The sequence below is a fragment of the Hemiscyllium ocellatum genome, chromosome 37, assembly GCF_020745735.1.
Source record: "Hemiscyllium ocellatum isolate sHemOce1 chromosome 37, sHemOce1.pat.X.cur, whole genome shotgun sequence".
Lineage (NCBI taxonomy): Eukaryota > Metazoa > Chordata > Chondrichthyes > Orectolobiformes > Hemiscylliidae > Hemiscyllium > Hemiscyllium ocellatum.
In genome coordinates, this window is record NC_083437.1 from 40,584,232 (window position 1) to 40,598,857 (window position 14,626).

The following is a 14,626-nucleotide window of genomic DNA, read 5'->3' on the forward strand; positions in this document are numbered from 1 at the left end:
TGCGATGTACCACTTATTGTTGTAAATACATTTTTTCTCTTATTTAAATTTTTTTTGCAAATAACTGATTCTTCAAATGTTAATTATTCAGTCTAATAGCGATCTCAATGCATAGTTTGTTCAAAGAAGCATTTTGGTATTGAAATGTAGAAAAATTGAACCTGGATCAGTCAGATGTGAGCATCCCTATAGTGTCATAGCCACTGTTTTTTTTAAAAAAAAAGCTTTTTTATATAAAATCAGTATATTTATACAAAGAGCAGCCCTAAAGTTCTTCACTAAGTAGACTGACCATTTGCCCATCATTCAGAAGTTTAGAATCAATCACCTGTCATGATAAAACTTGCGTGCACATTTTAAAATAAAGCAATAATGCATGAATTCAGATTATTGTTTTTATTGCAGTGGGATAAAAAGGGGTTACAAATTTCAAGTGAATCTTCTGATTGAATATACAGAGGCTTTGCAAAGCAGTGGCAGATGTTAATTGAATTGGTATTCATTTAGTGATGATTGGATTTGGACTTTCAGTTTTACTGCTTTGTCTTGTTCAGCTATGTTATTTATTGCAAATGTCAAAAAAAAATCACATTGTACTTCTTGGTGTCTACCAACATAACCTGTTTGGGAATTATTAGACAGGGCACTATTTTTAATCTTGTATGCATCTGTTACTGAAAGCTTGAAAACTGATTGTTAGAACCCGCAACAGCTTTGGTAATCTCTAATTTTGAATGGAAGCTAAGTTTAATTGAAATAAACTGAACCTTAAATACTAATATCTAAAAATAGATAGTTGCTTTCTATAAAAATAACTTGTTGCCTTGCTGCTGAGGAATTATGTGAACCAATCACTGTCTCTCTTCAGCTGACATATTTTGATTCTTGGAAGATTATTGTAACATCTTCAAGCAGTTGTTTTTATTAGAAATATTAGGAGAGGAGCAAATGAGGTAATAACAACTGAGAGGTTATACTGTGCACAGAAATCCTGTAAGATTTAAGATTGCTATCTACAGACTTAATAACATGTTATTTTCTTTTTAAAAGGTGCTCCATGTGGAGCGCAACATAATGGCTTTGATTTTTATCCCTTTGCTCCCTTCCCTTTCCCACCAGCATACAGGAAAGAGTTGGGTGAAGTGTTAAACATTTGGGAAAAATGAAATTTTGTCTTCAGTCGTCTGTCCCACTTAAAGCAAAGTGTGCACCTACTCAAGATGTATAAAAAGTCATGAGCTGATGTTGTCTAATTTGATGTTAACAGCAAGCTAGGGGAATTCCACACTCAGCTTCCTGCGAAGAGAACCATGGGGGGAGGGGAAAAGAGGAGGGGAGGAGCCAACTGTCCAGAAGAGAGCAAGATAAATGTGAAAAATATATTTTTCACTTTTTTTCTGTTGTGCAAAAGCGGAAGAGCTCACTCCAGACACTTCAGGGAACCTGGGGCTTCCCAGCGTATTTCCCCTGCTCCACTTACCCAGAACGTGAATGAGATAACACTCTTTCTTTTTGAGTTATGCTACCTGTAACTCTCGTTACTGTTGCCTTCCTCTGTTTTGTGCACAGCAATTCATGGAGTCAGGCTGGGTGAAAGATTAAGAACTTTGTTTCTTACTAGGAGTGAGCTCCAGAATTTGTGGGTTAAATTTGAAAGTTTATATTAAAAAAACTCCAGGCTTTTGAATGAGAGAGGCAATTCAATTGTCTTGCTGTTATGACACGCATTTCTTGAGTTGTTTTGCCAGTGTTGCCACTGTTATTTACCAAAAAAGGGAAGAAATCTCATTGAGAGGAGGTAGCACTAATGCTGGAGACCAGGATTTAAATTGCCTCCCTTTTCTTTAAGGGATACCTGAGCTAGGGGTCTCCTGGGCTGGGAATAAAATATTAATATTTAAAGTTTTGAGACTTTGATGACAGATATAATTGAATGTAAAATTGTCAGGTGTTAGAAACAAACTTGTTGACATCTCTATCCTTTTCTACCACTCTGCTATTTTCAGTTGGTAACATTTGAGTATTTGTTGTGTTTGCTGAAATTTCACCATTTCTGTTCCTCATGACTTCAATTATACTCTGGTATAGATATTTTTAAATTTGTTGTGATATATATTTGATTTTCATATGCAATGCTCATGTATGACTGTTGAAGTTACAGAAGGCTATTCAGCCCATTGTGCCTGAGCTGCTGCAAGATCTTTAATTTCCAATTCATTATTTTCAAAGTATTCACCAACCTTCAAGTCATTTTACTTGACCTTCATTGCCCATCCTCCATGTGGACTAGCCAACATATTGATGAACAAATTGGTCCTGCATGCATTCGAAGAACCTTTCTTCATTTTAACCACTGACCCTTGTCATAGAATCATCTAACTTAGATAGTTATGGTCCTCATTGCTAATATTTCAAGAGCATTTTGCCTACCTATCTCATTTTTGATATCTTTGCCATCTCCTTGTATTTTGCATTCTTGGATATGCTTCTTCCATTGAAAGGTTTTCTCAATTTTCATTGCAACATCACAAAAAAAGCTTATTTGTCTTTATCACATTGCTGTTTGTGAAGTCTTGCCAAGTACAAAATGGCAAAAGAACTTAATCAACTTTAACATGAGTTGGGAAGTCTTGATCATAGAATCCCTACAGTGTGGAAGTTATTCAACCTGTCGAGTCCACACCGACTCTCCAAACAGTATCCCACCTAGACCCATCCTCCTATCTTAACCCTGCATTTCCCATGGTTAATCCACCTAGCCTCAACATTATGGGTCAACTTAGCATGGCCCATCCACCCAACCTGCATATCTTTGGACTGTGTGAGGAAACCTGAGCGCCCAGAGGTAACCTACACAAACTAGGAGAATGTGCAAACTCCACACACAGTTGCCTGTCCCTGGAATTGAACCCAGGTTCCTCGTGCTGAGAGTTAGCAGTGCTAACCACTGAGCCACCAAGAATTGTCATTATAAATCTCCTCTGTTCGTAAACTGTCTCTCTATTGTTAGAGTCCTTATCTCATCTTTAAATCTTTATATTTTGACCGTTGTGATTCTGCTTCATTTGTGTTCATTAGTTTGTTGTCCATCTGTATTATTCTTCCCTTCAGTATACATCCTTTGATCTTCTCCCTTATTTACCAAGCATGATGTTCCTCTGCTTTATGCATTGATGTGTATATTTTAGAAAATGTTGCAATGGAAGAAACTTATTGTAGAACACACTTAACCTCATCTAAACCATTGGTATGAGGTTCTTTGGTGTAGAAATTGCTGTGTACAAACAGGATTCTACAGATTAAAAGATTTAATTTTTCTTTGGAAAAGTTGAGTTTGATGTAAATGTTACAAAATGACTTGCAGAAATGCAGTAATCTGTGCTGTTTTCTATTGTAATCAGTTGGAAATGGAGTTGTAATGAATTTTAATCAATCATGTCTTGAATGGCTATGTCATGATAGACTATTTAGTTGACCAATATAGACCAAGAAATCGAATACTATCTCTTTGAAATTAGATGCAAAAAGTAGTTTTCAACAGCAATAATCTTAATGATTGGAGGCAATCTTGTAGTGTATACCATTATTTGCATCCTGAGATTAAATTAAAGCTTTGAAATTTCTCTTCATACTATCTATTAGGATTGGTGCATTATGATCTTGTTTATTCTGCACATGTGCCAACCATAACTGCTAATTATTGAGCTAGAAGATACAACCTTTTGGTCCATGCTGCAAAAATCCCTGTCTTAACCACTGAGCATTGAATCTGAGCTGAAAAATGTTTTGCTGGAAAAGCGCAGCAGGTCAGGCAGCATCAAAGGAGCAGGAGAATCGACGTTTCGGGCATTAGCCTTCTTCAGGAATCTGAGCCAAGCATTTTCCATTGACTCTGAGCTGAGCTCCTAATCTTGTATCTCCTCCTTCATCAAAACCATCAACTTCCACTTCTGTAGTTTTGCCTTTCTCAACTCTCTTGTCAGCAAATGAGCTCAAAAAATCCTCTTACAGTGCCTTTATCACCAAAAGGCTCAACTATCCAGCACTCTTCTGGTCAGTCTCCTGCTTTCTGTAATCTTGAGTATATTCAAAACCTTTCTGTCTGTATGCTAACTTGCATCATCCATCATCTCTTAGATGTTCTGGTCCAGCAGAATGTCTGTTATTCTTAAACTCTGATCCCTGTTTTCAAATCTTTTCAAGGTCTCCTCCTTCCCTATTTCTAAGTAACCTTTTCCAGCCTGGCAATCCTCTGATAAATTCATTTACTCTCATGAGTATCCCAGTTTTGGTTGGTCCATCATAGATGATCATGCCTTTTGGTTGCAGAAATTCTAACCTCTGAATTATCTTTCTCAATCCCACTGCCTCTCCTGTACTTCCTATAAAATGCTCCTTACAAACCTATTTTTTTGACAATATTTATCATCTGCCCTATAATTTGCTTTTGCATTTGTCAAATTTTGTTTGAAAATGCTCATTTGAAGCTATTATAGTTGTTCTATATCCAAAGTTGTTGTTGTTTGCTCTGTGCCCTTAATGCATGCTGAAATTTATGGAAAAGGGGTTTATTATCTAAAATGTCACTACAGTTTTATCAAATCTGCAGCTGATTGCTTAGAACTTTTCAGACATCTGTGCTGTGTTTGAGTTGTTTTGGCAAGATCCGCAAACTGGTGTTTCAGCACTGGTACCACTTTGAGCAGTAACATTTTCTGTCTTTTTGAATATAGATTCGTAGAAGACGTCTGGCACGGCTGGCTGGTGGACTGACTTCACAACCCAGCACTCCGCTTACCTCCCCACAGCGAGAAAATCCACCCGGAGTGTCTGCAGCAACACCAGGCATATCTCAAAATATGGCCCTGAGTGTACAGAGCATGACTCCTGCCACATCCCCTATTGGAGCAACAGGTATGACTGTGTGGAGTGGTTGGATCTGATTGAGCTAGATTGCTAGCAGTTTTGCATTTGGCTTGTGGGGTTTAATCTTGATGTTCATTCTGTAAAAGCAATATACAGAAGATGGAAACTTTTTTTTCCCCCCGTTTATCTCAAGGTTGTAAGCTGATGGGCTATTGTGGTAATCAAGTATACATTTTGTTTATGGTCAAGTTATAAATTTTCCGATCTGATACAAATTGAGGCAGGAAGCATACTTTATTAAGTGCTGTATTTAGTATGTCACTATTTATGGGAGAAACTGGGGAGTTTCAAACATGGATTGTAGAAAACCTGTTGTGATCTGAGGTAATTGAAGCAGAAGGGTTTTCCATCATTTCAAATGCTTTGTCAGTAAACTGAAGCAATATTTAAAATGATGTTTACTTCATTGTCACCCTTTTAATGCTTCATTTTTTTTCATTAAATAATTTGGTTTTCTGTGTGAACAATGAAATCTGTATAAATGCATGCTCCCAAGAGCATAATCGCTCCTAACCGTTCCAAATAGCTTGTATTGTCAAATAAACAAATGATGTTTTATGGTTCTGGGCATCTGCAGAGTCTGGATTGCAGCAAATGAAAGTTTAGAACTTGACCATAAATGTACAAAAACGGGAAATTTCTATAGCACTTTTTGTGATTGTGAGGTCCCTAGGTGCTATGCTCCCAGACGTTGCAACCTAAAAGTATAGGACATGACTTTTTAGCACCATTTGAAACCTACAGACTGTATATATGATTCTGAAGCTCATTCTTTCCAATGGATGGATGCTGCTGAATCGCTCTTATCCCCCTTTTGGTATCCAGGGTTTGAATCTGTCACACTCCCTTCAATTATAATGTCCGCAAGTGTCCGAGGTTTGTATTTCCTCTGCCAGAAGTTTTATCAGCATATAAACCCCTCCCCTCCAAATAAAGCATTCTTGCTACAGTTGCTGTCCCTGTTGTTAGCAGTTTTGAATCCCCCTTGCAGTTGCTATTACTATCACTATACAGTGACCATAATGGAAAGAGGAATGCCTGTATTAGTGAAAAAGACATGTTCACGAGCTATCCTTGGATGTTCACACTTTATAGGTTTGATTGTGCTTTAATTAATTCACTTCTTGATTTTGAATCTTTTCTCTAAATGGATTTTTTTTTTAAAAATCCAACTGTTTAAATGGGTTCTTACCAAGGGTCTAATTATTTTTATGGCACTGGTGTTAACAGGTGACAGTAGATGGGAATTTTTCGCTTTCAAAAGTCAGGTCGCTGATAACTTAACAAATTGGTACATGAACCTGCAACTAGTCAAGTGTTGGAATGAAAAGGTTTAAGTTGGTGTTTATCCTTGACTAAGTTCTGTCTTAGGAACTGTGGTACCTGGCATGTAGAGCTTGCTCAACCGACTGCAATCCAATATTAAACGTATTTTGGTTTATTGAGACCAATGGCTGGTAATAAGATAAAAACAAGATTAAAAAAATCATTTTGATTCAAAATGTTGATACTTTTGTCAAAATGGTGTAGCCAACTCCACAATTTTGATGTCTTGAAGCTGGTTTAAATCATTCTAGTAGTTCAAGTTGCCATAGAGCCCAACCATTACTATTATTTGTTTTTTAAGCTGACGTGAAATGAAAATGCATGCAATAAGGCCTGTCTAAATAACATAATTTGAGCCACTGCATCATCTAATTTTCATGAATTTAGATGAATAAGATTTTTTCTTATCAAGAAATGAGTGGAATGTCTTTTTGCTCCGTAACTTGTTGCCACTTGACTTAGTCACGTCAACATGCTTGTGCTTACCTTCAACACATCGCCTTCCAGAATTTTCCACCACCTGTGATTGCTCTTTCATTGAAGTTTTATAAAATGCAAGTTTGATAAAACAAATGTTTGAATAAGTTGTCCTCTCTCAGTGCAACTGGCAAAGCATGAAACCTTTTGCAGGCTGTCTGATTTACTTCTTTAAAATCCCAGTGACTATATGAATTGCTGGACTTTGTTGGCTTTGACCTCCTAACACTGAGGAGATTTGTTACGGCACTGAAGAGAAGTGAGTGTTAGGAATCGAACACTGCTACTCCCAACCACGAGCTGTTGAAAGTGTAACTACTTTATTTAATCACCAAAGCAGTCAGTTTGTTTCTCTTTACCCATTATATCCAGAACAAAAGAGGCTTGCGGCTGATTACTTCAATAAACACAAAAATAACTTGTTTATTTTAAGTAAACTTATTGTTTCAAAACTGATGACTACATAACTATTTGGAATTGATCTGTATACTCTTAATTTCAGATATGTGCATTCACGCATCTGATGTGACCGTACAATTCTGTAGAGGTGATACAGGTCGTTTCTTAAGCCAAATGGGTAGTTGATGAAATACCCTGGTGTGTTAAGCATCTGAACTCAAAGATTACAAAAATGGGAGACTCGTCACAGACCAAGTCAATTTCCTGTCATTGAGATAGCAATTGGATCGACTTAGAATTGACACGATTTCCAAAACAGATTTCAGTTCAAATGAGAGTCAGTTAGAAGTAACCAATCAGCTTCCAGAGGGAGTTAAAGGTAGTGATTTCTGGAAACATGGGTTCCCAGAGATTCTTTGCCGAGAGAGATTTGAACAGCTTGTCCTGTTGTACAGTTTCTTCTTTTCCAGGTGGGAGAAAGATCTGTTTGCTGCCAGCTTCTTGGAGGGTTTCTTTCCTTCAGTTGACCTAGGTGTGGAGTGAAACAGCACCTTCAGCACAGGGCTTCCCAAACGCGTCTGTCCACAATTAATATCTTAAAACCCACCTTTATATATTTTTTAAAAGCTTTGCTGTCTCTTTTCTAAGTTGTTTGATTTTGAGCAAAAACAAAGCTGGCTAACAGTACACATTCAACTTTTAACACAACTTCTAGAAATCACAAGTTTTTTCAAACCCATTTCAGCCGGGATTGTCCAAACAGTTTATGCTTCATTTCTTCGTAGATCTTCAATATAAATATGTATTCTCAACAGAGTTTTCTTTGTAACTTTTCAACAGCTGTACATGTGTAAAATTCAAACATATCTAGAAGTTGGTATGCTTACTGATTTGGAAAACTGGAAGTTCTTGTTTTCACTTTGCCACCTTAAGTTTGTTGAATTTGGAGTCTCTTGAGTTCTGGAGTATTTAATCTCACCTGTGGTAATTCAATTCTTGGCAAGACATTTATATAAAACATCATCTGTTACTTAATTTGACTTAGAATATAGAATTTTTGAAAATGTATTTTGTTTTCAGTATCTCAAATATGGTGGGAAGTATCCTTTGTAAATCCAATCAAACAATGGTACTAGATTATCAAATTCTTCATTCACACTGAGACAGAGACTGAATGCGTGTTACTAAATATCGACTACTATTTGTTGTAAACGTCTGAGCGATTGCAAAATGGGTACAATGTTTGGCAGACTTTTTTGCGATGTGGTACAATTTAGTTTTCAATGTAATTATTCAGGTTGTAAATTTTCTTGTTGAGCTTGTAGATTTGTCCTAAGACGTTTGGTCATTATTCCAGGTAAGATCATCAAACTGCCTCTGTTGAAGCTCTGGTGTTCAGTCCCACAATTTACATGTCTTGGTCTGTTGTGGTGGATGATGTAACTTCCAGTTCTGTTTCTCAGAGGTTGGAAAATCAATGTGTTTGTTGTTGGAGTTTTGGTTTGAATGCCAGGCCTCTAGGGATTCCCGTGTGTGTCTTTGTTTAACCTGTCCCAGGATGGATGTGTTGTCCCAGGCGAACTGGTGTTCTTCATTGTCTGTCTGTCTGTCTGTCTGTCTGTCTGTCTGTCTGTCTGTCTGGATACTAGTGATAGTTGGTCATGTCATTTAGTGACTAGTTGGTGCTCGTTTATCCTGGTGGCTAGTTTCCTGTCTGTCTGTCCAATATAATGTTTGTTGCAGACCTTGCTGGGTATTTTGTATATGACACTCGTTCTGCTGTTTATTGATACAAGGTCCTTCAGATTCAATAAGAGCTATTTCAGTGTGGTGGTAGGTTTGTGGACTACCATGATACGAAGTGTCCGGAGTAGTCTGGTCGTCATCTCTGAGGTGTCTTTAATATATGGTAGTGTAGCTAGAGTCTCTGGGCGCGTATTATCTTCTTGTTTAGATTTGTTATGTAAGAATCGGTGGACTGTGCTTATTGGGTTGAGAATGTGGTACCAGATAAGGCACAGCAGATCAGGCAGCATCCGAGGAGCAGGAGAATCAACATTTCGGGCAAAAGCCCTTAATCAGGAATTCCAATGAAGTGCTTTTGCCTGAAACGTTGATTCTCCTGCTCCCCGGATGCTGCTTGACCTGCTTGTGCTATTCTAGTACAACACCTCTCGAGTAACCTCCAACATCTGCAGTGCTCACTTTCACCCTGTATTTATTGGGTACTCATTGTTCTTGAATACATTGTGTTGATGTTTTTCTTCGGCTTCTCGTCGTTCTTGGATACTGCAGTGTGTTGTGGCTCATTTGAATAATCTCCTGTTGCAGCTCAGTTTGTGGGTGTTGGGATGATTGCTCCTGTATTTGAGTGTCTGGTCTGTGTCATTTTCGTGTAGACGCTAGTCTGCAGCTCTCCATTGGTTTTTCGTTCTACTGTGACATCTGTTCCTTTTTTAGTGAACTTTTATACCAGTAAGGATGTTGTTTGTGTTTGTGAGTTTCTTCTAATTCATCTGTTTTGTGATGACAAACCACCTTTCAACACCCTACAAACCAGAACAGAACGGCCGTAGAATGTAATGAGAAGTGATGCCAACAACTGACTCCTCAAATATGCGTGGGAAAACTTGGGCCTAAAGATTGACCAGGAATTGGTAAGCATGCTAGAATGAGCATCAAGACTAAATAACCGCAGACCAAGACACAGAAAACACTAGCCCTACAAGCAAAACAGGTGACCCAACTCCACAGCTAGAAAGACATCTTAAAGCAAAACTGAAGAAACTCCAAGACAGGAGAAATTAACAAGACAGAACGAAACCTGAAGGATCCAACGCACCCTGTTTCTACAGATTACCAAAGGTACACAAACCTGGGCCCCCCCTCAGGCCCATAGTCTCACTTCCTGGCACACTGACATACAGACTAGCAAAGGAATTCCAACGCAAACTGAAATTTCCAGTAGAAGACTTAGGCCACTCCATCTACTCCACCCAGGAATTTGAGAACATCATCAAAGACACCCAGGTAGAGGATGCCAAGATCATGGTTTCTTTCAACATGACAGCCCTAGTCACATCAATAAACATCACCCTGGCAAAAGAAACATTGGCTGCACTACTAGACAAACCAAGGACACACACACCAGACAGCACTAACTCAGTCAGCAAGGCCAGCATCTTCAAACTAGTAGACCTGTGCCTCACAACCTGCTTCACCTTCAACAATAAGACTTATAAACAAATCAACAGGACACCCATGGAATCACCAATATCAGGACTTTTGCAGAAACTGTTATGCAGAAGTTGGAACGACCAGCCCTCCTCATGATCCAGCCCAAACTTTGGGTCCACTATGTGAATGACACCTTTGTCATCACACAGTGGAACAAATGAGAAGAAACCCACAGACAACATCCTTACCGGTATGAAGTTCACCAAAGAGGAAGAGAACAACAACAGACTCCCTTCCTAGATGTCGCAATAGAACTAAAAGCCAATAGAGAACTGCAGGCCAGTGTCTACAGGAAAGCCGCACACACAGACCAGATACTCAAATACAGGAGCAATCATCCCATCACCCAGAAATAGAGCTATATCAGGATATTATTTAAACAAGCCTCAACATCCTGCAGCACCCAGGGGCTTCGAGAAGCCCAAGAAAAACACCAATAAAATGTATTTAACAATGATGAATACCTGATAAACACAGTCTGTTGATTCTTTTAAAGAAAAAAACCTAAACAAGAAGACAACATGCCCAGAGACTTTAGCCACACTACCATACATTAAAGGCATCGCAGAGGTGATGACCAGAGGACTCTGGACCCTTGGCATTATGGTAGCACACAAACCTACCGCCACATTGAAACAGCTACTGATGAACATAAAGGATCCTGTACCAACAGCCAGCAGAACAAATGTTGTGTACAAAATACTCTGCAAGGACTGTAACAAACGTTGCATTGGGCAGACGGGCAGGAAACTAGCCATCGGGAGCACCAACTAGCCACCAAAAGACACTAGTAAGTATCACCAGTATCCTTACACACAGACAATGAGGGACACCAGTTCGACTGGAGCAATACATCCATCCTGGGACAGGCTAAACAAAGACACACTGGAGGCCTAGCATTCAAACCAGAATTCCATCAACAAACACATCAATTTGAACCCCATTTACTAACCACCTGAGAAACAGAACTGGAAGTGATATCACCCACCGCAACAGAGCAAAACATACAAATGAAAAGCAGGACAGAACACCAGTGCTTCAGTGTAGGCTCACTGATGATCTTACCTAGCTTGGTGTTGAAACGTCTGAGAACAAATCTTTCAGCTCAGCAAGCAAACTTACAACCTGAGCTACAAATCCTCTTGAAAATTGTAATGTAATTAATCATTCGATATTGCTAAATTTATAAGGAATATGAGCTTATAAACCTGAAGGATGGATCCCAGAGGATTGTCTCCTGGTGCTGTAGGTAATTTCATTTCTTTACAGAGGTGACATTGTCTCAATCAATCCTGGCAAACCTTTTGAACCTATTTAGTATTCAAGTGGGTTCAATGGTGCACTTTTGTTTGAAAATTCTTCAAAATGTGAAGTTACTAACTGAACTCTTTACCCATTACTTTTTTAACTTGCTGACTAAATACTGAGATACATCGTGCATTAATGTAGGTCAGTTATATCGGTCTTTTGACATTGATTGGCAGTTTGAGACTAATTATTATAAATGAGAATTGTATTTAATGCACAAAAAGAATGAGCATTTGAATCACTCCTCCATGACCATTTGAGAACTTGAATTCTGTTCTTGGAGGGGGGAAAATACTGGCATCGGTAACATTTTAAAATCTGTTGGGATTGTTATCAGAAACTCAGTTGGTTCACTTTCTTTTGTCTAAAGGTTACCTACTCCTTGCTTCAACTTGACTGAAAGTCTTGTCCCCGTCAGTGCCTCATAACTGGTCTTGGAAATAGTTACCCCGCAAAGATGGTGGTATAAATGGTATAGACAAGTATAACTTACCAAGGACCCCCATTTTCCTCGATTGAATTAAAGGGAAATATAAGCTCCATCTATGACATATCAAGCACTTAACAAATTGTGTATTGTCAAATCATTGCTTACATATACTACATGCTAGATATTAAGAACAATGCCACAGGAGATTGACTGTCTGGCATGGAATACAAGATGAAATGTTAATAAAATGTTGCTTTATGAAGAATCAGGAAAAATTTTGCAGTGTTTTCTGCCAGGAAATTATTTTGATTTTGCATGTTGCAGGACAAACAGTACAAGATCTGCAGAAGAAATGTGCAAATTTTAATTTTGTTTTTTAAAACTGTGTGCACCACATACTTACTGACTGGGTTGAGTATCAGCTTTTACCAAAAGTGTTTAGAGTTTCTTAGATGTGCAGCTCTGTCTTTGTCTTTTTATTTTTTCCTATATTTTTACTTCACTTACCAGCTGCCTTTTTGTCATCTACCTGACTCTCAATTGGTTCAAAGCTGTGAGGGGAATAAACCCAAGGTGCTTCTGACAGATCCACATACTTTTTGTTTGTCTCTTGAGAAATGCATTCAACCTTATAAATGCAGTTCAGAGTTTAGCTGAGTTGGACATGAGGGTGAAGAGGATGGCTCCAATGTTAGTAATGTACTGTTGCTTATTCAGCTAAAAGCTACGCATCTGGAGGCAAATATTTGGAAACCCATCTCCAGAGGAGGAGTTGGCTGTTCAACCTTCAATTGTTTCCTAAAGCATTACAGGTATATCTGAATCTACTGTTATGAATTAACTCAATTTTAACCATAAGACGTAGGAGTGGAAGTAAGGCCATTCGGCCCATCGAGTTCCCTCCGCCATTCAATCATGGCTGATGGGCATTTCAACTCCACTTACCCGCATTCTCACCGTAGCCCTTAATTCCTTGTTACATGAAGAATTTATCAATCAATTTATTAACCTTCCATTTCCAGGCATATCAGTCAAAGCCAACTTTGCTGCCTTGATTCTGGCCATTCCATCGAGGGAGGATAGTCATTAGGAAAGTGACAAATATGGGTTTGGGCCCTTAAGTGAGCATGAAACTGCATAGTGAGTACCACAGTCCCACACCATGTACACACCAAAGCTTCAGAATGAGCTGGTAACTTCTCTGAAATCTAATTAAGGTAACTACTGAATGCTGTATACACGGATACAGTTTCATATCCACCCTCCATGCTGGACACTGGCACAGCGGCTATACCAAACCATTTTTTTGTCTCTCTCTCCTCTTTTGAATAATGTGTTTGCCATTAACGTACTGGAAGGTGGTTGCGCTGGGTAACTTGATGTCAAAATGTTTGAAGTACACTGCTGCATATCAGCATTACCCCAGATGGCTTGAGGATTTTTGATAGAGGTGTGCCTGCTTCAAGATTGATCTGCCTTCCAGGGCGCTAAATGACAGGACAATACAGAGGAGACTGCTCAACTAAAAACAAAGTACTGCATAATGTTGGAAATCTGAAATAAGAACAAAGTCCCGGAGAATTCAGGTCTGACAATATCTGCAGAGAGAGAAATGGAGTTAATGTTTCAAGTCCAATATGACTTTTTCTCAGACCCGGCTCCGTTTCTGTCTCCACAGATCTACACAGTACTGAAGAAGCTGTGCAGGTCTGGCAGTGTTAGACCCCTTTGCTTAAAACATTTCCTCATTCGTCCATCTCTAACTTAGGTCCTGCAGATTGCAAATGGGCTTGGTAAAGGAAGTCCTTCTTTTGAATATCTAGGAATTCGAAAACATTGAGCAGAACGGTTTGCCTGCATTAAAAACAGCAGGGGGATGGCTAAAGACCAAGCCACCATTTGCAGTTACCTGTGACTCGACAGCTGCATGGTTTTTTTTAAAGATATTTTTATCAGAAATTTAATATTTTGACAGATTTACAAAAATAAACAGAACTTTCAAGCACAAACATTAATATAAAAATAGATCTTAAATATATAATCATCAAAATTCAAAGGAAGGAATGATACTAAGCTGCATGGTTTAGAGTTGCTGCATCTCTGAAACTTGACACTGAAATGCCACTGTAATGCATAGTCATTGGGCCTGATTTTTAATCCATTTGAAACACTTGCATAGATGTAGCCCCTAAGGACACAAGCTCAGTAGCATCCAGAAGAAAGCAATCTGATTGTTTAACACCAAATCCATCACCTTAAGCATTCACTCCATTGACTAATGGCGCTCAGTAGCAGCAGAGTGTACCATCTGCAAGAAGCATTGCAGCCACTTGGAAGGCTCGTTTTGACAGCGCCTTCCAAATCACCACATCAACCACCGAGAAGGGCAGCAGACGCTCAGATGTATAAGAGCCCTTACATACCTGTTCCAAGTCTTCTGCCATCCTGACTTGGAATCAAGATTGCCAATCTGTCATTATTGCTGAGTAAAACCCTGTAGCAGCAGTAAGTGTGCCTACACTG

General features: G+C 38.8%; 1 protein-coding gene across 1 annotated transcript in view; it reads left to right on the forward strand.

Annotated features, from left to right (window-relative positions):
• The window catches only part of ube4b (ubiquitination factor E4B, UFD2 homolog (S. cerevisiae)), an 82,540-nt gene that overhangs the window by 11,485 nt on the left and 56,429 nt on the right, over positions 1-14,626 (forward strand). Inside the window, exon 2 of the mRNA XM_060851833.1 lies at positions 4,734-4,914. Coding sequence (XP_060707816.1) covers positions 4,734-4,914 — 181 coding nt within the window. The remainder of the gene's footprint in view (positions 1-4,733; positions 4,915-14,626) is intronic.